The sequence below is a fragment of the Stenella coeruleoalba genome (genome assembly GCF_951394435.1).
Source record: "Stenella coeruleoalba genome assembly, chromosome: 12".
Classification (NCBI taxonomy): domain Eukaryota; kingdom Metazoa; phylum Chordata; class Mammalia; order Artiodactyla; family Delphinidae; genus Stenella; species Stenella coeruleoalba.
Genome location: NC_137158.1, coordinates 65,121,883 through 65,146,158, shown reverse-complemented (window position 1 = coordinate 65,146,158; position 24,276 = coordinate 65,121,883). Strand labels below are relative to the sequence as shown.

At 46.4% G+C, this 24,276-nt stretch overlaps 1 protein-coding gene across 1 annotated transcript in view; it reads right to left on the bottom strand.

Moving 5' to 3' along the window:
* The window catches only part of ARFGEF3 (ARFGEF family member 3), a 184,255-nt gene that overhangs the window by 49,193 nt on the left and 110,786 nt on the right, over window positions 1-24,276 (bottom strand). The window contains exons 12-20 of the mRNA XM_079938734.1: window positions 23,311-24,221; window positions 13,866-14,032; window positions 12,401-12,566; window positions 8,467-8,574; window positions 7,906-8,121; window positions 7,633-7,743; window positions 5,741-5,891; window positions 3,588-3,905; window positions 1,038-1,171 (exon numbers count right to left, since the gene is read on the bottom strand). Of these exons, the coding sequence (XP_079794860.1) occupies window positions 1,038-1,171; window positions 3,588-3,905; window positions 5,741-5,891; window positions 7,633-7,743; window positions 7,906-8,121; window positions 8,467-8,574; window positions 12,401-12,566; window positions 13,866-14,032; window positions 23,311-24,221 (2,282 nt within the window). The remainder of the gene's footprint in view (window positions 1-1,037; window positions 1,172-3,587; window positions 3,906-5,740; window positions 5,892-7,632; window positions 7,744-7,905; window positions 8,122-8,466; window positions 8,575-12,400; window positions 12,567-13,865; window positions 14,033-23,310; window positions 24,222-24,276) is intronic.

Sequence of the window (24,276 nt, the reverse complement as noted above, 5' to 3'; positions counted from 1 at the left end):
TTGGATCTGATTGATTCCAAAGCCAATGCTTCTTCCCCCTAGGTCTGCTGCCTCTTCCTGACCCTCACTGCTCATTGTTTTTTGTAAGCTCGGAGTCTGCTGATTTCTCCATGCAGAAGACTCTGAAAGTGGTCTCTGGGCTCAGAGATGCTCCGGCAGTTGGCTGGGTCTGGGAGGTTGGCTTTATATAGCTAAGGTTTTAAAGTCTATTAAAAACTCACAGGAAAGGACTATGGTTCTCAAATTAGAATCTGCAGTAAGCATCAAAATTCCTGATGATGGAAGGAACTCGGAGGTCGTGCACTTCAACCTGCCACCAGTGCGATCCTGGCCCACGGCTCTGTGACTCTGCCATGGGGACAAGGTACTCACTGTTACAGCACAACAACCCTGGCTGCTGATGGACAGCTGAGTTTGTGAGCAACCTGCCACCCACTTGGGATGCCTGGGTGATTCAGTACAACTCTACCCCCTCTTCCACGTGTTGGCCTTCAAGAGGGCCTTCATCTGGCCTCATCCATGAAGACAGAGATACTGACCCACCGTTAAAGGGAGATGCCACGAGAGCAGTTTTTCTAAGAGTGGCCTGAGGCTTCTGTCAAGCCTTCCATTTTTCTCTCCCAGGTCCTTCTGAAATTAGAAGCTGCTTCTGCAAGTAGGCTGGACTGAGGCAGGTGTGTGCTTTGTGATACGGAGAGGAGTTCCTACCCTCACGTGAAGCTATCTGCATCGAGGAGCCACACCGTTTCTACATCACAAGCACCAGATTTAGCAGAACACAGTCCAGCTCCAGCGGTGATACCTGCAACAGCGGTGGCAGCAACATTTCCATTCACAAAGGATGATACCCCGCGCAAACCGCCAACCCCCACCTGCCGCGATCGTGCCTCAACACCAGATGACAAATTTCCACTCGAGCCAAGGTGACTGTGCACGAAGGGAATGTGGGTTCAAGTCTTTAGGCAGGCTGTCGGTATCAGAGATCTGGGCTGTTTCCTGCTAACCTCATGGCACAGTTTCTGCTGGGAAAGAATTACCTGGCATTGCCAGCGAGTAATCAACCGTTTCTGTAACGGAATGGAAAAGCTGGGACTGCGATGCTTTCTTCAGCTGGTAAAGAAAACCTCCCAGAGCCATGAGGTTCAACTTATCTGTAGCATCTTCAAAGAGCCTGGATGAAACAAAAAGACTTGTTACTTGGAAACAATTCAGCAAAGTCTTTATGGCAGAATGATTATGGTAATTTTCTTAGATGTGATTAATGAAAATGTGTAAACACTGTGAAGAAATGTACAGTATTGTATCTGTATTATAAATGTATTACACAATACATTTATATAATGACGTATTATATAAATGTATTATAAATAATACATTTATATAATAAATGTATTATAAATAATGTATTATATAATAATGTATTATATCTCTTATTACTGAGTACAAGTCTACTCTAAGATTCTAATCTGAAGGGCACAGACCATATTTAAAAAAATAATCTTTGTAGCTCCATGGCCTAGCTCAGCTGAGACGGGCACTCATAAAACATTTGGCAAGAAGTTGAAAGATGGCAAAGGATCGCTCCCAGAAACTGAAAAACTGGGAATGGAATTCTTACAATTTCATAAGCTATGTTAAAGAAAAAACGCATTAAGTTAATCAAGGCTTTTGTTGGGCTACAATTGGCGAGTTTAATGCTGGGCTTGGCTCTGAGGAGGATTCAGAAGCAGAGTAAACTTGATCTGTAAGCCCCCCAGGGGCAGGGACTGACCTTCTTACCCCTCTGACTCATACACCCAGAGCCCTGGACATGGTGAAGCTCAAGCATGTACTGGAATAATGAATATTCCCTAACATTAAGGACTTTGCAGGTTCTTTTTGTTTTCCACTCTGTTGGGCATAGACATTTCTAGAAGGAGTTAGGGAGAAGGAGGTAAGCACAGGTAGCAGGGCTTAGAGGAGGCTGAGGCTCACTGGCACTTGGAATGTTGGGATCAAACACCAGTTTGTGTGGCACATGAGGAATGAGGCGAGCCAGCCTCCCTCCCCTCTGGGGTCATCCTGATGCCTGCCCTCCAAATCCGTGGTGACACCAGAAGATAAAGCAGCCCTACGGGATGCCATGTTCTGGGTAAGGGAGAGTGTCTCCAATAGGAACCGAATAACAAAGCCCTTGTGAAGGGATAATACAAGGCACACAAGTTTTAAGATGGGAATCAGTGGATTAATCATTTACAAATTATCTAAACAAATATATTTTTCTTGTGTTTTGTAATTTCAACACCATTTGATTTCTGGATCCCATTAATCATTTCTTCTTCCTCTTTCCTAGTAGGAAAAGAGTGGTGAATATTATATCCCATCTGACACCTGTATACCACTTTCCAGCTTCCCAAACACTTTCATAGCCACCCTGTTGGACAGACAGGAAAAAGGGATTATTGTACCAGATCAGTAGATGAAGAAACTGAATCTCAGTGCAACTATTTACACAGACTCAACCCTGCAGTTGGTTGGCGTCAAAGCCAGGAATGAACTCGAGTCTTCTGAGCCCAGCCAGCGATGCTCCTCCCACATCTCTACGCCCTTGCTGTCCATCCTCCCATGTGAACTTCACTGCACCTGTGCTGGGTCGTCTGGGCCACAGCCGCCAAGTGTGGATGAGTGAAGTGGGATGGTCTCCAGGTGAAGGTGACCAAAGCACTTTCCCCATCAAGAAGGGCCACCTCAGTTCAGAAAAGCAGATAACAGGAAAGAGGGGGCTCATTCTTGTCTAGTTTCACGTGCAGCCACAGGAACAAGTAGCCAAACAGCTACTTGTTTTTTTTTTTTTTTGTACACAGCTCACAAATATTAGTACATTAGTGGAATTTTGCACAGGCAGAAAGAAAAACCTTTTTGAAGACAAATTGGGACAAATGTTGACCTTAGCCTTATTAGACTAGGGGAACAAATGGTATCTATTAGTCTCGCAATAAATTCTTAAATGTTTTAAGATTGCATTTCCTCTAATAAATATGCATTTTTTTTTTTTAGAAAAGAAGGAGGACCACCTAACAGTTGGAGTTACTGATGATTCCCCCCTCTACATCTCCATGTGACTGCTGGGCATCAATTTAGATCACACTCCTGGGTGCAGGATTTTAAAATATTATCATAAAAATAGCAAATGTTTACTATTTGCCAAGCTCTGTCCTAACTACTTCCAGTGAACTAATTAATTTAACCTTATGGCTAGCCTGTGAGAGTTATGCTACTTTATGGCCCTATGCTACGATGAGAAAGCAAGGACTGTGGAAGTTACCTGTGGTCAGAGTAAGTGCAGAGCCTTCGCCCCGGGTTGCCTGACCCCGCCCCTGAGCCTCCAGCCTTAGTCACTAGACAAAAGAGTTCACTGTGAGTGTGCAGCGTGATGGCAGACAGAGACGTACTTGAAAAAAATGACAAGAGGCTTCAATGACTGGCTAACAAATCGAGCTGTCCTGGGGAGGATTTTGAGAGCAGAAGAGGAGCATGTGGTGTGGCCAGCAGACGATGGGTGCTCTTTGGGGGACAGCCCCCCGGGGCGTGGTGGGAACAGCGCGCACCTGTCGGCCTGGGTGGAGAGCGTGAGCACGACCTTGGCGGCACTGCTGCCCGTCATGAGGCTGCCCCCACGGAAGTCGGAGGCTCGGCCTCGGCTGCCTTCCCGGACCAGTTCCTGGATGGAGAGGGGCTGGATGACGGGGGCCGCGCTCAGGGAGCTCCCCTGCTCCAGGCTCTGCTCTTGGGGTGAGCCCTCGCTCTCCGGGTCCCCGAGGAGTCCGCCTCTGGGGGCCTTCTGAGGCTGGCTGATGGTCAGTGGGGGCCGAGAGGTGCCGTCGCTGAAGTGGGTATGCTCCAACGTGCCCACGTACTCGCACACCCTGGAGAGAGTCACACACAGCAGCCGCTGAAAGTTGCAGCTCAGCTGGGCCCGCTCTGGCGACCCCACAGTGAGATACAAAGGAGCTGAGCCAGCCTTACAGTCCTCCTGAACTGTTCCCCTTCCTCCGGCGAGAGCCCCTCTCTCTCCACTCCCACTTCCTCTCTTCCCGCTATACATACCTTTGTTTGAGTTGGACCAGACAGCCTGGAGGTGGGCTAAGGATTCCTCGGTGAAAGTTTGGGAACAGAGCTCTGTTTATCCTGGTATGTCCTGTCCAGCGTACTGGCTTATCAGGACTTTGGCTGTTTGAGTGAGTTTTCCCAAAGGGTCCTCTTCCCTCTCTCTCGTGCTCTAGTCAGGACTCGGGAAACATCTCCTCACTTTGAGATCCCAGAATGAGTGCGCATGTGGTGGACTGGCCCTCTGGCCACAATGGGCCCTCACTCAGGGGTTCCATCCAGCCATGTCCCACTGGGTCCTGAGAGCTCCACGTAACCACTACTGGGGCAGGGGGTGAGGTAGTCACCTAATCACAGTAAACTCAGAGAAGAGTCACAACATATGGTACAGCTGCCAGCTTCCAAACTGTTCCCAATAGGACCTGGGACTAGAGACCCCTCACCCCAGAGTAAGTCCAGTTACTAGGAAAGACTATCGTGGATAATCCACTCTGACGTTCCACAATCAGGCCATTTTCTGATTCCATAGAAATTTCTTGGGTGCAATTTAAGTCTTTCTCTTTTTCTCTTTCTGCCTGTGAAAGCAACGGAGAGTAGCGGGTCACCAGCCTCCACATTAAAACCCACTGTGCTCCAGGCCGACTCATGCTGGCCCTTCCACATGTTCCTCTCAAGATGAGTTTTTCAACCCTAGAATCATCTTTGAAAGTCGACCAACACTCACTCAAGGCTGTACTTGCTTTGAGGATGATAAACAGAGCCTAGATCTGGCCAGTGCTCTGGGAAAGACCCGGATGCCTGAGCCCTGCTGCGGGCCAACATCCTTCTCCTGACCACCCTCCGCCGCTCAGCCAGAACTGAGCTTGTAGAGGCTGGGGTGTGTGCTGGGGAGATGGGCAAGAAAGCCGCAGCCTCCCTGTGCCTGCTGCGGGTGGAGAGTGGTCCTCCCTTTGTCCGAGGTCCACCTGACCGCCAGTGCCAGGGAAGGCAGGCTTTTCTTCTTGGTCGTGGGAGGACCGTGGAGCTCTCACTCTGTTTTTATTTTACAGGTGCTGTGAACTGCGTAACTGATGGGGAGGTTGTTTTTACTTTGATGCTACAAAGCTAAGAGCCAAACTTCTGGCTGTCTTTGACACAATGTACTATTCTATTTTTTCCTTTGTCTAGCTAAATTAAAAGTAGGCAAACTGTACTTATGATGTGTCCATGTAAGCTAACAAAAATCCTTCTTTCAACAAAAAGGACATTAATAAACACACAGCCATGTTATGCTGCTGACACATGACCAGCTTTTAGATCTGTCTAGTATTCACCTAATTTATGTGGTCTTTTACCAGCCTCTAGTTAAGAATCAGTTTTTCTTCCCTGGGATACTGTATCTGCCTCTCACAGACAATGTCAATGATAGTTCAGTTTCCTAAATTCAGTTCTGTCACTCTGTTCTCTGAGACATACATTCAGTTGGGCCCTTATTCCCTCTTCTCTTTTTAACCTCTCATTTGGGGCTTTTCCAAACTCTGTGAATTACTGTGAACTGTTTACGTGCTGGCAGGTGCGGGGTTCTACCCCTTCCCCATGGCAGGCCCCCTCCCGGCCCTCCCCCCCAACCGGCAGGCGGTGCCAGGCCTGCGGGACTGGGGATCCGGTCACACACCTGAACACGTGTGGCCAGCAGTCCGGGTTGTGGCTGCCCATCTCCAGGCCGACACTGAGGATGGCATCCATGCACAGGACGTGGGCTGTGTGCAGCCATACCCCCTGCAGCTTCCCGATCTGCTCCAGTTTCTGCTCCACTTTTAGTTTCACTGCGTCAGAAAGACATTCATTAGAATAACAGTCCAAGTAAGGGAGACAGAAGGGGAGGGAGAAAGGAGGGAAAGGAAAGAATGTGCTCTTGTGCAAGGGCAAAAGGAAACGGGGGATGTCACTGGATGTCACTGGCAGCGAGCTCTTCATTGGCAGGTCCCCGAGGCTCATCATGCAAACTACCCAGCCCACAGGCCCACAGACATCGGTGACCCCAGCCCCGGGGTTCAGAAGTCCATGGATTCTGAGCTGTGGGCCCACCCCTGGGATCTGGGTCAGTCACAGCAGTGAGGATGGGCTTCAAGTGCCAATCCCAGCTAAAGCCATCTGTGCCCAGACCCATCCTCTGCCCCTGTGTACTCATACTGATAATAAGAAAGAATTCCTGGCCTTCCCAAGTCCTCTCTGAGGTTTATTTAATATTAGGTGTTCATGATGATGATCATGTAAAACAACATATGTATGTACACACTCAGCGCCATGATGATCGCTTTATAACTGAAAATTCCCATATCATTTCACTCCCTGAGTTTACGTTTATACTTGTGATCTTCAAATAATACTTTTTAAATTGTAGATAATGAATGAGAAAGGTGCAGAAGGTGACTTAAGATGTCAATTATGCAAAATGCCAAGGCAAGGCCAAACGACAGCATCCTCCATGAATTAAGGTGTCCAGTCACTGGAAGATGGGTCTAAGTGGGAAAACTGAGCAATAGTCCAGAACCCAGAAACACAGCACGCTCCCTACAGAGGAAGCCGAACCATGCTCCTACTGTAAAGGGCAAACCGATTTTTAGCAAAGTGTCATTTGTCTCACGGATGTGATATTGACTTTATCTTTTATTTGTCGATAATTCAAATACTAGCTCTGGTTTAATAGTTTTTGAAGAACTTTAAATTTAAGTATCTTTATGTAACTTATAGTTGTACATTTTAAGTAAAAGTGTGATGCCCTTTTGCAGTTAACACTGGGGATGTGTAAGAGTTGCTTTGTTCTCACATGATTCTATTACTCAGGTTCGAGGAACCCCAACCTAACCTGTTTTTCTCAGCTAAAAATGTGCTGACTCTTTCTGCGACTACCTATTTTATATACCTGATACATTGTTAGCACACGTTGGACCAAGCTTCCAATTTTTCCTTGTTTGCTGTCTGCCATTTATCTTCCACTGCTATTAGAAAGGCTATTCTCTTTCCTTATATCTAGATAACTATCCACTTCATTAACTAATTTAAACAAGTTAAAAATCAACCCTTTCCCAAGTTCACAAAGCTCAGGTTTTTCCCTGACAAGAGCAAAGCCTTCCTGAGCCTCCTCTCAGGGATTCCTCCATCGGTTTGATTCCCCCCTCAGAACCCTGGCCATTCTATCTTTCCCACTGTAGCCTGAGGGGGTCCTCAAATGTGCACCCTGGGAAGCTTCAAAGCCAGTGGCCAGAGGACGCCACAGGTGTGAACAGCTGAGCCAGGTGGGCCTCTGGCTAGCAGCCAGGTGACTTTCCTAGTCGCCAGGAGCCAGTATGGCTCTTGTGTCCAGAGGGACCTATTGTCAGCAGTCTGGAGGGTCAGCCACGTAAAACTGACCCAAGCCTGTGGTCCCGCGGGATCTCATCACCAGTGGTATACAATACGCCATGTATCACACGTGCCAACAGGGACAAGTGTGTCTGCTCGTGTGTGCGGGCACAGGCAGACCTCACAAAGGCACCAGGTGGATTCTAGCCCTTCTGCTGTTACCTTGTGCTATGGCATCTCCGGGCTCCTGGACTTCCCTTTCCTCTTTCTCTTCCTGGACACAGGAGGCAGCTGCCATCTGGGCGAGGGCTGACGCACAGTTGGCTGCAACTCCTTTAGAGGAAACAAACAATCACCCCTTAACTGAGTCTATTCTCTAACCACTCACCTGGCAGAAGCACTCCTAAAAGACTTGTTGTCCACTAGGGCCGTTCCCGATGTGTTCGTCGGGAACACCCCTCAGGCCACGGGTCAGGGATACCGTGTCCGCCATACCTAGAGCACAGCTCAGCCGTGCTGCCTTCCGCAGCCCATCGAGGCTCATGCAGATGGCATCCCGTTCTTTTTGGTTCTGTTCTTTGATGCCTTCAGCTCCCAGAATGAAGGCCAGCCCTTTGGAGCTCCCCGCCATTCGGCCGGTCAGGGGGGTTGATAAAGTGTCGATCAAGTTCTTCCAGCAGCCAACCAGAATGTAGCGAGCGAATGCCACACCTAGAACGTGAAGGGGTGTGGGTTACCTTCCGGAGATAAAACAACCTGGCGATGAACGGCCTGGGATTCTCTGACCATCACATTAGCATTATCGAGCCATGTGCAATTCTACTACAGGAAATACAATGGAAAGGGTTATATCGGATTGTGCTTCACTTTGTGCTGATAAAAAATGAATGTTGCATCAGCGGCTGGACGATGCTAGTAACTTCCATCAGGTATTTTTCTGCCAAGATGAAATCTTAATTCATTTACGTCAGTACAGAAAGCTGCCACATAATAATTTAATTGCTGGTAACACATGCGATGGATGCATATTCATAAACTCAAGACCCACGTCACTACCTGCCACTGTGGAGTCATCAATTCTCCTGCCCTGGGTGAAAGGAGACTCCATAGAAGCTGAGGCCATCAGCTGCCCTCCAATTGCACTGCTCTCTAAGCCGTCGATATCTGTCAAGGAAAAAGGGCAAGGTTTTTTTTTTCTTTTTAAAGAACACCCAGTCAAAAACATATGGCTACCACAATATTCATTTTCTTCCCAACAAACAGTCATGGGATCTGTTATGTACCAAGTATGTAGCAACCTTTTATCAGAATATTAAAATTTTTGTTTTATCCATTCAGTACAGTTTTCTTTCATTGCTAGAGCATTCTTCTGTGAGGCTGATGCGTTTTTTTTATTTGAAAAAATAAAGATAAATTCTGATACCTCTGTTGCTAGAAAATCTATTGATTTAGAATATTTTGACCTTTGCATACTCGCTTTTATTCAAAATCGTGGCATCATTTTACAGTTTTATATGTACAGGTTACTCCAACATGGATCTGTTTTTCAGAGCTTCCTCAAAAGAATTAAGAGGAGGATAAGCCTCTTTGGTCAGATAATCATATAATCTGATTGGAAGGCACAATACCTTACTAATAATACCTTACAATTTTCAAAGTGTTTTCACGTAACATTTTTTTCATTAGATCTTCCCAACAACTCCAAGTACGTAGGCAGGGTAGGTATTATCTTTCCTTATTTCACAGAGGAAGAAATAAGTATTCAAAGTAGGTAAATCGCCCACATCCTGAGGCTGGCAAAGGAAGGAATTAGACTTAGTATTCACGTCTTCTGACACCCATCCAGGTCTCCTTCCATGACACCAAACTTCAGCTCAATATGGGATTCTAATTCACCCTGTTTAAATTTTTGTTAAAATGTACTCTCATCTACAGAATTAGTTCAATGAACCATTCCTTAACATACTGGTAAGAAGAGACTGGCCTGGGTTGAGAGGGCTGGGCTTCAATTCAGCCTTGCCTCTGAATTAAGTAGTCTTGTAGCCTTGGGCCAGGTACTCCATTCTCTGGGCCCCAAATTCCTCAGTAAAAAGGAAGTAACCGTTGGAGGAGTGACCATGGAGTAGAAGCATACACATTTGAATGCAACTAACAGAGGCGAATGCACCACAGAGGGGACGGGAGAAGAGGGTAACATAAGCTTATTCCCTGACTTTAGAACTTCACCTTCACCCCAGTAGGGTGAGACTTGCATGGTGTTTGAAAATTATTTCATTATATCTTTGATTCTTACAGTAACTCCAGGAAGTCTAGAAACTTCTGGTAACACATCTCTTTGAAAGTTGCTCAGAGAATGGATCGTAAAAGTTCTCACCTCAGTGAGAAGAAAATTTATAACTATGAGAGGTGATTGATGTTAACTAAACTTACTGTGATGGTCATTTTACCATATATGCATGTATCAAATCATTATGTTGTACACCTGGGATTAATATGTCAATTACCTCTCAGTAAAACTGGGTGTGGGAGGGAAGGCAGGGAGAAATCTATAGGACTACTACAGTGGGAACAGAGCAGTTTCACTGAAATTAATTTGACTTATGGTCAAATGATCTAATGACATTTGCCAGAAATTGCCACGTATCAAAGTTTTGTTTCCTATGTGCTAGGTAAAGGGCTGACGAATTCTAGTAACACAAAGCTTATCTAAGTGCTAAAATTCCACAATCTATAGAATACTTTGACATGACGTGAGGAATGGCCACAGGTAGTACAGTGTTGATGACCAGGTTACTGCTATTGCTTTTCCTTGCACATAATGAAAAGATTAGACGGACGTTTCCAAGCTCTAGGTTAACTGCTGCTCAAATTCACTTGTCATTTCACACCTGAAATTTGCTACAAAGAATCACAGAACGTAATTCTGTTGAATTCTCATGAAAAGTCTCTGTTTTTCTATCATTAATCTAAAGTTAGATAACTTCCCTATGGATGAAGCAATTGAACTTACCGTTCCATTATAAAAGAGATGGCTGATTAACAGTGATGACTGATGAATACGGCTCCTGTGACTAGCCTGTTATTTGTTCAATTTTTAAATTTTATTTATTTATTTATTTATGGCTGCATTGGGTCTTCATTGTTGCCCGCGGGCTTTCTCTAGTTGCGGCGAGCGGGCTTCTCATTGCAGTGGCTTCTCTTGCTGCGGAGCATGGGCTCTAGAGCGCAGGCTCAGTAGTTGTGGCGCACGGGCTTAGTTGCTCCGCGGCACGTGGGATCTTCCCACACCAGGGCTCGAACCCATGTCCCCTGCATTGGCAGGCGGATTCTTAACTACTGCACCACCAGGGAAGTCCCTATTTGTTCATTTTTACATCTACTGTATGACTCCTTGTATTAAGATTCAGGGAAGAAATTCAGAGATTAATTTTGGCAGAAACTATGCTATTGAAATTAAAGCTGGCATGTTGAAGACCTTCATCTAAATTTCAAGGCACTTAGAAGCTCTGGACATACCTTTAATCTCAACCTGAAGCCAGTTTGTGCAGAGAGATGGAAACCAAGCATTGCTTACAGGCAGACTGAATAAATGTCTCATAAATGTCTTCATAAATATGAATTCCTATTTTTCAAATGGATGTAAATATTATCATGATTAATAAAATACTAATTGGTCACCTGTCTGGTGATGATGGTCCGCAAGGCTTGGGACCCAGTCTTGCTTCCCCCAATTCCATCCTAGTTCTGGAACCAACACTCCAAATGCCAGACAATGACCAAGACACTGCCTGCTGTGGAGAGACCTCACTGTATGTCTGACTCCCTGCCTGATTTCTAAATAGTGCCTTCCCCCAAATTCCTCAGTGTTGATCTCCACCTGTCAGTAGTTCACTCTGCCACCTTTGTAAGAGCGGCAACCACAGACAATATAACATATCCTCTGGGACAACAGATTCTGCCTCCCAGCTGGACTGCCCCAGGTTCCTGCCAGTGTGCCCTGTCCGGCGCAAAGCCGTGTTGAGCTGTGTGAGGACATACACACCACAGAGAGGGCAGGGAAGCTGTCCACGTAGGGCCATGCTCTACTTATTGCATCCGTGGGAGCCATGAAAAGATCACTCAGATGGAAACCAGTCTGGGAACTGGGATCAAATTTACTAAGGCTCCTGATGACAGGTCCAAACTTTTGAGCACTCCCCAATCTTGACCTGACATTGTAGTTATGCCACGCCGAGCCATGAGTGTTTGCTTTGGCCAAAATGTTGCCTTATGACCACACCCCATACTTCTCTTTATGTTCTCATATGATATTTCCAATAGTTAAAAAGGATTTAAAAAACTCAAAGCACTAAAGAAAAGATGCTGGGCAAGCTATTTTACATTCTTTCTTTTCTTTTTGGCCATGCTGCGTGGCTGGTGGGATCTTATTTCCCCGACCAGGGATTGAACCTGGGCCCCCTGCAGTGGAAGTGCAGAGTCCTAAAGCCGGGCAATTCCCCCGCATTCTTTTTCACTCCGGTACAGCTGGGAAGGGAAGGGAGGATCTCTGATACGGACAAGAAATGGGGATGAAGCCAAGTTTAAAATCAATCATTTTACATTACTGGCAAATTCTCAGAAGCACTGAATGATACAGGGTATCTATGAGCATGTGAGAGTTTCCAGGAATAATTCTGGGCTTTGCGCCCAGACAGTACTTCATATCCCCAGAAGAGGTCTACAGTTTTATCCCAGCAGACATAGGTGCTAAATAATTCCTAATCCAATGGGGCACAGTGAGCCCGCAGAGTCCCACGTGGAAAAAGGAAAGAAAGTTCTTATTAGGTGAACTCATGACACTTCCCTGGAACTGCCATCAGCAGCCAGGGAGGCTTTGTGGGTGCTGTTTCAGAGTCTGCTTGAAACACTACTGCTTCCCTGAAAGGGGCTTTGAAGCGTGGGCCCTCCCCACCCCACCGAGTGCCACGGAGCCGTGCAAGGAGCCACTGACCAGTCAGCATGGTGATGAGGGGAAGGCTGTTGTCCTCGGGGCTGCCCCAGTAGCCGGCTTCTCCGAGCATGTTTCTGTCGAGAACCTGGTGGTAAAGTTCCTCGATCCAGGCCTGGGAGAAGACCATCAGCACCCCGCTGGTCTGGACCTGCTTCATGAACTCTTTCTGCAGAGAAGACCACACGAGAAGGTGACCAGATATGATCCCTTGCAAACAAACAGGCTCTCATGTTCCTCTGCCACCTCTTCCCGTCCCGAGTCACTGAGTCACCGCTTATGGGAAAAACACAACCTTGTTGCCTGGGGGACAGAGGGTGCCGAGGGAAGCGGAAACTGCAATGGAAAAGCCCCAAACTTCATGAAGGTCCTTTCATTTATGTTATCTTTTTAAGAAACCTGTACAAGGAGTAGGGATACTACATTTTATATTTTTGCTCTTTGACATGTGGGAGGATTAGAAAATGCACAGAAATGTTTCACAGAGCACCTCCTTCTTACTGTCCCATCGGCAGCAGAGGTAGCATGTCCTCCCTGAAGGACGTGTGTCTTGAGAGATACTTGACTTACACTCATGAAGCCACCACTCACCCTCGGAAACACACAATTTGTCGATCATTTATCAAACAAATGATTGCTGATCCCTTAATGTCACTCCATGGATTTAGGCTCTCGAACTGGTACAGGGTCCCCCATGGAGGGGTCTGCTCACGCCAGGGAGCCAACCACGGAAGAGTCCTCATCACTGTCATCACCTCACAGGAGGTGTTCTGTTGTCGACATTAGTGAGCTTAGCTCTGGGTCCGACTGGGTTTTGGTATATTCTGGAACTCAGTGAAGGGTTTTTGTAGCAGCATGCCTGCATTTTATGCAAAGGGGACCATTCTCTGCACATCTCCTGCTGTCACTTAAGACGCTGATTACGTTTTGTTTTGTTTTGTTTTGTTTGCGGTACGCGGGCCTCTCACCGCTGTGGCCTCTCCTGCTGCGGAGCACAGGCTCCGGAACCGCAGGCTCAGTGGCCATGGCTCACGGGCCCAGCCGCTCCACAGCATGTGGGATCCTCCCGGACCAGGGCACGAACCCGTGTACCCTGCATCGGCGGGTGGACTCTCAACCACTGTGCCACCAGGGAAGCCCTGATTACGTTTTTGAATATGTCTTACACACGTGTGTTTAATGCCACTGGATGAAGTTACTGGGCCACTGGTAGGCAGTCCTTTCCAGGCACACGGGGTTCTTTGCTCCTGGAGCTAGGTGGGTAGCTCTGCGGCTCACTGAGCTTGCAAATTGCACAACGGTTCCTGGGCATCGCGTCCGCCCACCCTCCACAGCCCCGCGGGCATCACCCATTCCAGATCAGCGTGAGATAGAACACACTGGCCATCCCATCACCCAGTGATGCTCCGGTGCCAGCCCAGAAGCCGCCGCTGGCCCTCGGCGTGGCGGGGCGGAGACGCACACTCACCATGGTGCCTGGCGCCAGGGCGGGCCGCTTCCGGTAGTAGTCGCCGTGGGAGAGCTTCAGGTTGAGCAGAAGGGCGCAGTGCGCGGCCGAGTACAGGCTGTCCGCGTTCATCAGCATCTGCAAGCCCAGGCTGCCGTTCCCGTCGAATCCCGGGGAGTGCATCATGCCTGCGGGAGAGAATCCACAGACCTCAAACACCACGCCTGGCAAGACCCGCTTAACATCTGGCTTACCGCTTACGGAGAGGCACGAACAAATCCCAGGGAAGGAGCACCTCTTAAGACATTTCTGTAAAGCAACGACAGCCAGCAAGGAATAGCGTTCGGGCAGAGACGCACCCTAGACTGGTGGGGAAGAGCATGCACTCCGGAGTGAACCTACTTGGGAAAATCTTTTTTGTTACTCACCGGGTGCTTTGGTAAAATCACTTAAAGCCTTCTTTACCTAGAAATAGGCAGAATAATTGATTGCCTCTGTCTCCTGCTCAAACTCTCCAAATGACTTCCCATCACAATATAAAAAAACCCGACCCCGCCCCTCCCCCTCAGCCACCCCAACCTGTCTGTTGTTCCTTGACCTCACCAAGCCTGGACGTGCCTCAGGGCCTTTGCATTTTTGCCTCTCCCCAGAATGGTCTCCCAAGATCTCTGGATGACTAGCTGCCTCGATTCTTTTTTTTGAAATTAATTAATTTATTATTTTATTTTTGGCTGTGTTGGGTCTTTGTTGCTGTGTGCGGGCTTTCTCTAGTTGTGGCGAGAGGGGGCTACTCTTCGTTGTGGTGCGCGGGCTTCAGTAGTTGTGGCTTGTGGGCTCTAGAGCACAGGCTCAGTAGTTGTGGCGCTGCTCCGCGGCACGTGGGATCTTCCCAGACCAGGGCTCGAACCCAGGTCCCCTGCATTGGCAGGCGGATTCTTTTTTTTTTTTTGCGGTACATGGGTCTCTCACTGTTGTGGCCTCTCCCGTTGCGGAGCACAGGCTCCGGACGCGCAGGCTCAGTGGCCATGGCTCACGAGCCCAGCCGCTCCGCGGCATGTGGGATCTTCCCAGACCAGGGCACAAACCCGTGTCCCCTGCATCAGCAGGCAGACTCTCAACCACTGAACCACCAGGGAAGCCCTGCCTCGATTCTTTTAGGGCTCTGCCCAGGTGTCAGCTTTTCACAGACATTCCCCTTTAATTCCATCTAAAATAGCATCCCATACCTACAACCATCCTCTGCAATATTCCCCCTCACCATGCACTTTTCTTCATTGCCTTAATGGCATTTATATATATATACATATATATATATTTGTTTATTGTCTGCCATTACTACTATTATGTAAGACCTACAAGAGAGTGGAACTTTATTTGTTCACTAGAGAACCTCAGTGCCTAGAACAGTGCCTGATACATAGTAGATCCTTTAAAATTACTTGCTGAATGAATGAATAAGAATGAATGAAGACGTTTGCTATGGCAACTAGATGCAATACACATTTAAGATGCTTAGGGCAGTAACTCATAAGTACAAACTTTTCTAAAAGTAATAATGTTCCTCAAAAAGCGGAACATGGAATTACCATATGACCCAGTGATTTTGCACTCTTAGGAGTGTACCCAGAAGAACTGAAAACCGGAATTTGAACAGATACTTGTATGCCAGTGTTCACTGCAGCAACTAAAATAGTGTAATAATAATAATAATAAAACCCTTTGAATTGGGCACTTTAAATGGGTGCATTGCATGGTATGTGAATTATATCTCAATAAAAGCTGTTAATCAATGAGGAAACAGTTTCAAAATATATATAAAAAAAGTTATTGGTTTCCCCCCAGCTATTGTTTTGAAACATTCTTTTATATTTCATAGTATGGTTTTCACTTTGAAAGTCTCCTGTGTTTTTCATAAATTAACTGTAAAAACAAAAATCAGGGCTTCCCTGGTGGCGCAGTGGTTGAGAGTCCGCCTGCCGATGCAGGGGACACGGGTTCGTGCCCCGGTCCGGGAAGATCCCACATGCCACGGAGCGGCTGGGCCCGTGAGCCATGGCCGCTGGGCCTGCGTGTCCGGAGCCTGTGCTCCGCAACGGGAGAGGCCACAACAGTGAGAGGCCCGCATACCACAAAAAAAAAAAAAAACAAAAAAACAAAAATCAGTGATACCTCATGCTCTAAAGATGGCCTCATTCAGCCAGAGAGAGTTGATGCCTAGGTCAAACTTACACAGACAGCTTGAGGTGACAAAACTACCCAAGCCTGCTTCTCCTCATCTGGTACTATGTCTGCCCCAGTGCTACACTTGTTCCTACAAACACTCTGAGGCTGGATTTAGGGATGTGGGTGAAACAGCCCATCCTGAATATGTACATGCACATGACATGCACCTGTATACTCCTCAGAGCATGTCTAAAATTATCCTCTAATCAAAAATGTGCCTCTTACATGAAGTGCAAAAATTCTCAAAAATTCTCGGTCAATTAAGTGGGAAATACAAATGTCTAACTGGAATGGTTACTTATATATCTGCGGACTTCTTAATGAATATGCTGGTAAGAAGATATGAATCAGAAGAAGCTTTCAAAGCTGAGAAAACTTTAAGACCTCTGCTCTATTTGAGAACAGTGTAAATAAGCATTTTTTGGTAGGAGTAAGTATGTCTATTACCCCAACGAAACCACCAAGGCAGGCAAAGATTAGGCATTCCCTTTGCCTTCTGTATAGAGTTTGGTGAGAACTCTGCAGCTGCCTTACAAGATTCTTTTACTGAGAGTACTTGGCCCTGATGGTCCATAGGAATACTCCACCCTCTTAAGGTCCTGGTGGGTTGGTTCCAGTTCTCTGGAGTAGATAAAGCACAAGCGCAGTCTCCTTCCACAGTACACAGAAAGCAGCATGCAGTGTTGCTGGGTATTTAACTACCCTGGGTCGCAGGTGAAAGGAATGTTTGAGTCTATCAACCGGTGGGGGGGGGAAAGAATCTGCAAGTGGCTTTGATCTTAGACATCAGTAATAATTTCTTTTAAAATTTTGAAACCAACTATTTACCTTGGAATATGTTTTGGAACCTGAGCACATGCTCAGATGCTTAAAGTGAAGAAAGCTAATGTGTCTGCTGACATGAAGACCCAAATCATTAGCAGAGGTGTGACAAGGCCCTGGAAGTCACCGCGGGTGGCTATGCCGAGTTCTGAAATAATTTGTTAGACGTGTTAGGGGCAATCTGTTGGTACTGGCGTATATCTGTATGCAGATTAATTTCTTACAAAGAACTGGCAAATTTGACAATAAAACAAAAGAAGGTATAATCTATTAATTTAAGGAAGATAATTTTCTTGATTTACCAGATATAGTTCACTGGTGATATTAATAATGCAAATAACATGATCGGTGCAATTTATTAAACGCTTTCTATCTTCCAGAACAATCTCTTCTCACACATTATTTCATCTGATATATAATATATATCAATCTATATCTATCTATATATATATATATATAAATTTGATATATATCAGATGCCCCACTTTATTTTACCAGTGAGGAAAGTAACTTGAAAATGTTAAGTTAATTTGCCCAAAGTTACACAGCTAGAAATTGGCAAAGGTCTTTTGGGCCCAAACTCCAGGCTTTTTGCACTCTGCCACACTGTACTCGCTTCTAATGTTGGGAAAAGATCCCAATCTATCATGTTCCTAACAGATCCTCTATTTTCATTCATCCTTCTGATTGGTCTCATTGAAGTGTTATTGAATTTGGGGTGACAAATTATAGTAACTATGACCTTTAACATCTTCTGGCTATCTGGTTTTTTCTCTACTTATCTGTAACTAAAGTTCATTCTCTCTCTATAACTAAGATGTCCTTGACTGTTAGCAACAGGAGGATGGATCACCTGCTTGACTGGTTACCAGTGCAAGACTGGATACAAGATTAGCATAAAATGACCTTGAAAAGTACCTTCCATGTCTAAGATAATGTGATGTTTCTTTTTAAAGTAAACATTAAATACTTGATGTAAAACATTTAACAGTACTGAAGAGTATAAACAATATGAACAACAGCCCTGCTTCTCCCAAGCCCCAATGAGGCCCCTCCCAAAAAGACTCACTTCCTTCTGTGTATTATGTGGAAATACAATCACAAATGAGATCATATGACATACATTATACTGCAACTAGGTGTTTTCTAAAAAATATACCTTAGACACCTCTTGATACTGGCACTTATAGATCTGCCTCATTCTTTTTTAATAACTGTGCATATACCACTGCATGATTGTATTGTGATTTATTTAATTAATGCTTTACTGGTAGACACTGATATTTTTTCAATTATGAAAAAGGATGAAATGATGAAATAACACTTCTGTAAGAATATCTGTGGGATATGTTCCTAAAAGCAGAATAAACACATATATTAAGTTTGATAGATGTAGCCAAAATATTTTCCAAAGACAAGATGGGCCCGAGTCCCAGACCATCACAGAGCCCTGGATGGCCTACCTGAGACTCAATGTAGGGGGAAGTTAAGGAATCTTTCTTTCTCAAGTAATCAGTTGAGTTTCCTACTCTATGCAAACCTAATCCTAACTGGTAGAGGCGAGGTTTTCTACCTGTATTTTGCCTTCTGTTCTCCACAAAGATACGGACATAAATGTGCATTATCACCTTTTGGGGTGTTTAAATCATGGGGCCACAACCTGGAGCTGGCAACATACCTGCCTTCTGGTTCCGTACTCACAAAGTCAGAGCTTCTTCCGGAGACTATGGTCCCTTTCTGGAAGGTGATGGGAGGAGGAAGCAATGAGGAAGAGAAGGGAGATGCCCTGGCTGGGCAGGGGGTGGAGGTCTGTGGCTCGCTGCTACCTGGCAGCACCTGGAGGGTCGGCAGGACCCCGGAGGAGGACACAGGATGTGCAGGGGCGCCCCCCAGCCTTGCCAGAACATTCCAGGCCCCACCCTGGCAGGGAGGTAGAGAAATCACGGGACCTCCCAGAAAGGCTGTGAAGTGGGACAACGGGGGCACATTGGTGACGTGAGAGGTGAGGGGCCTCCCTATCCAGATCCCACATAAGCTCCCACTTCTAGTGGGAGCTTATGTGGGATCTGGATAGGTCCCCTGGCATGGGGACCTATCCAGATCTATCTGGATAGGACCGACCTATCCCTCGGTCCCCTGGCATGGGGACCCGAGGGCTAGCAGAGATCAAATGTCTGGCCAGTTAGGCAGGCTGGAGGTCTGGAGGCAGATTTGTTTTAATTTAAATAAATAGATATTTCTTGCACAATTGAGATTCATACTAGCTCTACTACCTTTTCCGAAACTTGGTACTTCATAAATATCAGGTTGCTTGCAATTAGCCTCACACTTAGTCACAGTCAGTCTCAAGATCCTCACCAAACACCACCAGTCTAAGGAACAGCAATCCCAAAGCCACGTGCCCGTGCCCCTCTGTCAATGGCTGGGGGAGGTTGGCTCTTGCTTTCTGGTCCCCAAGGAGCACCTTACACAGATGCCACTTTGTTCTACGCGGGACCAGACGCATTGCAGCAGCCATCGCAGCTCACATCCAATACCATCTTCATAAAACCCATGTTTGTCGGAAGGTTTTCAAACTTCCCCACCAGAAGAAACTTGAATTGCTTTCGAAGAAAAAGCTCCCCTGAATCATGTGGAATTCAGGAGGCTCATTTCAACTGTAAGTTAGCTGTTGGAGGACAGGAGCCCCTGAGAGATACCAAGTGGGGTTGACCTTAGCCAGGAGGGCAGACCCTGCTAACAAAGCAGGGACAAATGCTCGATGGAAGTTTTGGGGAAAATAAGGTTTGAAGCATTTGACACAGAAGTTAATAATGAGTAAAATATCTGGGTTATGACTCCGGGAGACTCCCTTCTCTCCTTCTCCTATTTTGGCTTTCATAACTTTCTCTTGGGTGAACAAAGGAAATCTGCCGTCCCCTTGTCTCACAGGTACAGATGTTTCTCTTTCACTCATCTTTCATCTTGGAGGTGACATGTGCAAGGGAGGGAGAGCTCTGCCTAAGGCCAGACGTGGACCCAGCATCCAGTCGCTTCGGCTGACCCACAGCGACATTCAGTGTGAGCCACTAAACCGCTAAACCATAGTGGTAACTGAAGAGAATCCGCTTATTGGCAGCAGGACCACAGAGTGACGGGTCTGTAGTTCAGATACAGAGACCAACTCCTAACTGGTAAAAGCGCTGCGGAGGTCACCAGAATCAAAAAGACAAATGCCTAACAATTTGGTTAGAGACAATCACCATAAACTGCATTTGGAAACAACCGAAAGATTCTGAAGTCTCTTTTCAATGTATTGATTTCTACACGTAAAAACTAGTGTCACAGCATGTTGGGTTTGACGGGACATTTTATAGACCTCTTAAAGTCAAGCAGTTTGCAACATTCATGGGGCCGCATTCTGGTCACATAAAACATACACGAAAGTGCTGTTGTGCACGTGCTACAAATAAGTATTGATTTGAAAGACACAAAAACACAAATGTGAGGCTTTGCTTCAAATTTTGTAAAAAGGCTTTGCTAGGATTATGTTTCCTAATTCTCATAGGAAATGAGGCAGGCCCTTTGGAAGGCATTCTTTACCACTGTCACAACTCATTTAATCCGGAATTACTAGGAGATGTTGTTTGTAAACATGAATTTATCTGAGAGCTGAATCTTACATGCTTAAACGCTGAAACTTCTGCAGCCGAGTTATTTTGTATGGATAATTTTAACTTTAAATAGAAGGGCCTAAATATAATTTTACCATTTCTTGATGACTCAAGGCCATCATTACTGCAACCAGGGGCAGTGCTGTGATCTGATACACAGCTGTTTTGGGGGATCACTGATGGGTGCCAGGCTCTCTGCCTTGGCACCAGGGACATCAAGCTGGTCAGAGCAGGCTGCCAAGCTCCTCCCCGCAAGAATGCTTCCAGCTGGGAAGAGGCACAGGAGCAGAGGCCCTACCAAACTCCTTCCAACTCAGGCTTTACCCTTGATTCTCTCAGCACATGAACTATTCATAGCTTTAGGAACCAAAAAGCAAGTTCATCAATCTACAGTCAATAAATATGTATTGAGGATAAATCATGCATATCTTGCACCCTTAGGACATAGCACAGTGAAGTTTCTCTATAAATGTTGACTGAAGAAGCATTTGGGTGTGCACGTGTGTGTGTGTGTGTGTGTGAGAGAGAGAGAGAAAGAAAGAGAGAGGGAGGGAAAGAGAGAAACAAAAAAGACATACACAAAACACATACCCTGGGAATGTTCAATAAAAGAATGTAAAATCTAATGATGGTGGCATAAAAGATATTAGGGAGAAATATAATTTTTTTTTTTTTTTTTTTTTTTTTTTATGGTACGCGTGCCTCTTACTGTTGTGGCCTCTCCCGTTGCGGAGCACAGGCTCCGGATGCGCAGGCTCAGCGGCCATGGCTCACGGGCCCAGCCGCTCCACAGCATGTGGGATCCTCCCGGACCGGGGCACGAACCCGTGTCCCCTGCATCAGCAGGCGGACTCTCAACCACTGCGCCCCCAGGGAAGCCCTAATTTTTAAGAAGAGTATTTATATATTTTTCTAGCTTTTCAATGAAACATGATTTTTTGGTGTGTGTGTGTATTCCTTCACACAAATCAAATAACCAAACTCTATTTTTATATCTAATTCCAAAAAGAAAAATATTGAGAAAAAATGTCGGGTAGCCTTAAAAATTGGTATTTTCATGCCTTAAAAAGAATCACAGTGCAGTCAGGAAAGCTGAGAAATTGCATGCATCTCTCCTAACCACGAGGTAGGTCAGAGTTACTGAGCAGCCCAGGATCAGAAGCGCCGTGTCTCTGCTGGTGCCTGCTGCTACAGTATCGGATCATTCTCATATTAAAACATGTTCTTCCTTAAATATCCCTGGATCAAAGTGTTTTTCTTGTCCTTTTGACAAAGGACAATCTGATCACTTCTTAAAGATACCTAAGCTCCCTTTTAACAACACAGCAGTCCCTTCTACCAAGTTCCAGGAACTGGGCTAGAATTTTTTTTGTATTTGTGTGTGATGTTGTTTGTTAGAAGATCAAAAATGGGGTAGACAAATGTAGGAAGCATCACGACAAACACATGTTCAAGGCTCAGTGGTGGAAGAGCAAGCGGTGATCTTGGCTTTTGACGGTTCCATGTTGGTCCTCAGGGTCAGTCCTTTCTAGTCCTGAGCACAGGCCCAGAGAGGTCCATGCACCTCAATATCCTGTGGTCAAGAGACCCCTGAATTTCAGGGGAAGGCACAGTTGATCACCTGGGGTGATCCTTTTGTAAACTGGTAAACAAAAGTGAGTGTTTCCCTGAGTTCTGTGAGCTATTCTAGCAAATTAAGCAAGCCTAAGGAGGGGGTCATGGGAACCTCTGGTTTACAGCCAGTCCATCAGAAGCACAGGTAACTCGTGTTACCTGGGCTTGCAGCTGGTGTCTGTAGCGGGGGTAGCAAGTAGGTAGCGTCAGAACTGAGTTAAACTGTAGGACACCCAGCTGGTGTCAGAGGCTTGCTGCTTGTTTTGGGGGAAAACTTCCACACATTTGATGACCAGAAGCATCAGAAGTACAGTGTTCTGTGTGACCCATAAAAAAGGGAAGACACACAATAGGAAAGAACTGGGGTTTTCCCTACATAGAAAGGAAAAGGCTGGGTTCTCCCTTTATGAGTACCTTTCAAGAAAACAACCTTTAAATTAATTATTCCCTGTGTGAAACGCTGCTACCCTGTATTCTTTATCTCCTTCCTCCACCAAAATCCTAGGTGACCATCTTCTGCCCTTCAATAAAACCAGTATAACTCTCTGGTATACTTTGGCCAAGATGCCCACAGCACTCCTGTTTAAATTACGGTCTGGGTCACAATGTTGACATTTGACAGACAGGAAGGATCTGAGACTGGAGAATGTGATGTTGCCATAGTCTACTGGAGTATCACACACACACCGTTTGAAGTTCAGGGGAATTCAGAATATGTTGGGAGGACAGCCTGCATCTGCTCCAAGACCTCATTTGAAATAATTTACACGTCAATAAACCAAAAGTGCAGTGCTCGATGATTCTTAGACACCAAGGCGTAGAAGCATAGGAAGAATTCAGTGTTTTGAGAGTGACAGATTGTCATTTTGTTTCAGTCAGTATTAGCTTTCTAGAATGCAGTTACCTCTTACCCTTCACTCCACACCATACAAATTTATCAACCTCACAGTGTATTCCAGCCATCGACGGCTGTGCACTTCAAGCAAACCACCACCAGTAAGTTAACATTCCTTTGCTCTCTCTAAATATAAGAAACCCAAAGATTCATTAAGATGCTCTGAGCACTTCAAACTTCACGCATGCTGGTAACTGCCCCTTAAGCAAAATGTTCTGAATAGTCTTGTTGACTAAGTAGCAAAAAATGATTCACAAACCTGAGCAGAAGGTAGAGGCAAAGTTCTGGAGGGCCGAGTCCACCTCTTCCACGCTGGGCAGGGCCAGGAGGCGCGGCAGGAGGCTCTCCAGGGACTGCACGAACAGCCGGGCGCTGTGCTGATCGGCTTCCTGGTTCTTCAGTAGTTTGAGAGACAGAGCCGCAGTCCGCAGGGACCTGTGGCCCAGGCAGTCCCGAGGGGTCTGCTCCCCATCAACTAGAGAACAGTTGTCAGACCCGATGTCCGACACGTCAGACCTCCCCGAGTCCTTTTCTGCTGCCATCGAGTACTGATCACAGGAGTCAAATTCCGTCCTAGAGAGGTCTTGGTCGTCTACGCTGAAATTGCTCTCACTGTATCTGGATCCGTAGGACCTCATCCTGCAGTCAACGGACAGGAAGTTAGTTATATCGGGGTAGGCAACCATGTGGCTCCTTTGAACCACATCTGGCTGGTCCACGGCTTCCGGTTCTGACACTTTACTCAGAGTCTCCTTGCCCTCCTGGACGGCTGGCGACTTGAGGCCATTCTTGTGGTTTTCGGAGTGGTCCTCGGGTGTGGTCTGACCCAACTCTCCCTCCAAAGTGGTTTGACCCGTGTCCGTGGTGACGCTGATGCTGATGTCAGGGCTCCGCTCGTTCCCCGACTCCCAGGGCGTGTGTTCCGAGGACAGGACTCGCCGCTGCCAACGGAAGTCAGCCTCATTGATCTCCATGGAGTCTCGGCTCGACTCGGCCCCGTCCTTCAGCTCCTCCAGGCGCAGAAGCAGCAGCTGGACCTGACTTTCGCTCAAGCCCTTGCCCTGGCTGAGCTCTTCTAAGGCCCCAAGCAAGGTGCAGACGCAGGACACGGCAGCATAGCAGGCTTCGATGCCACCCTTGATGCACGCCTCAGTCATGCCATCCATGATGCTGAAAGCGTTCAAAGGAGAAGACGGCATCAATACGCGAAACATAGAAAAAGGCT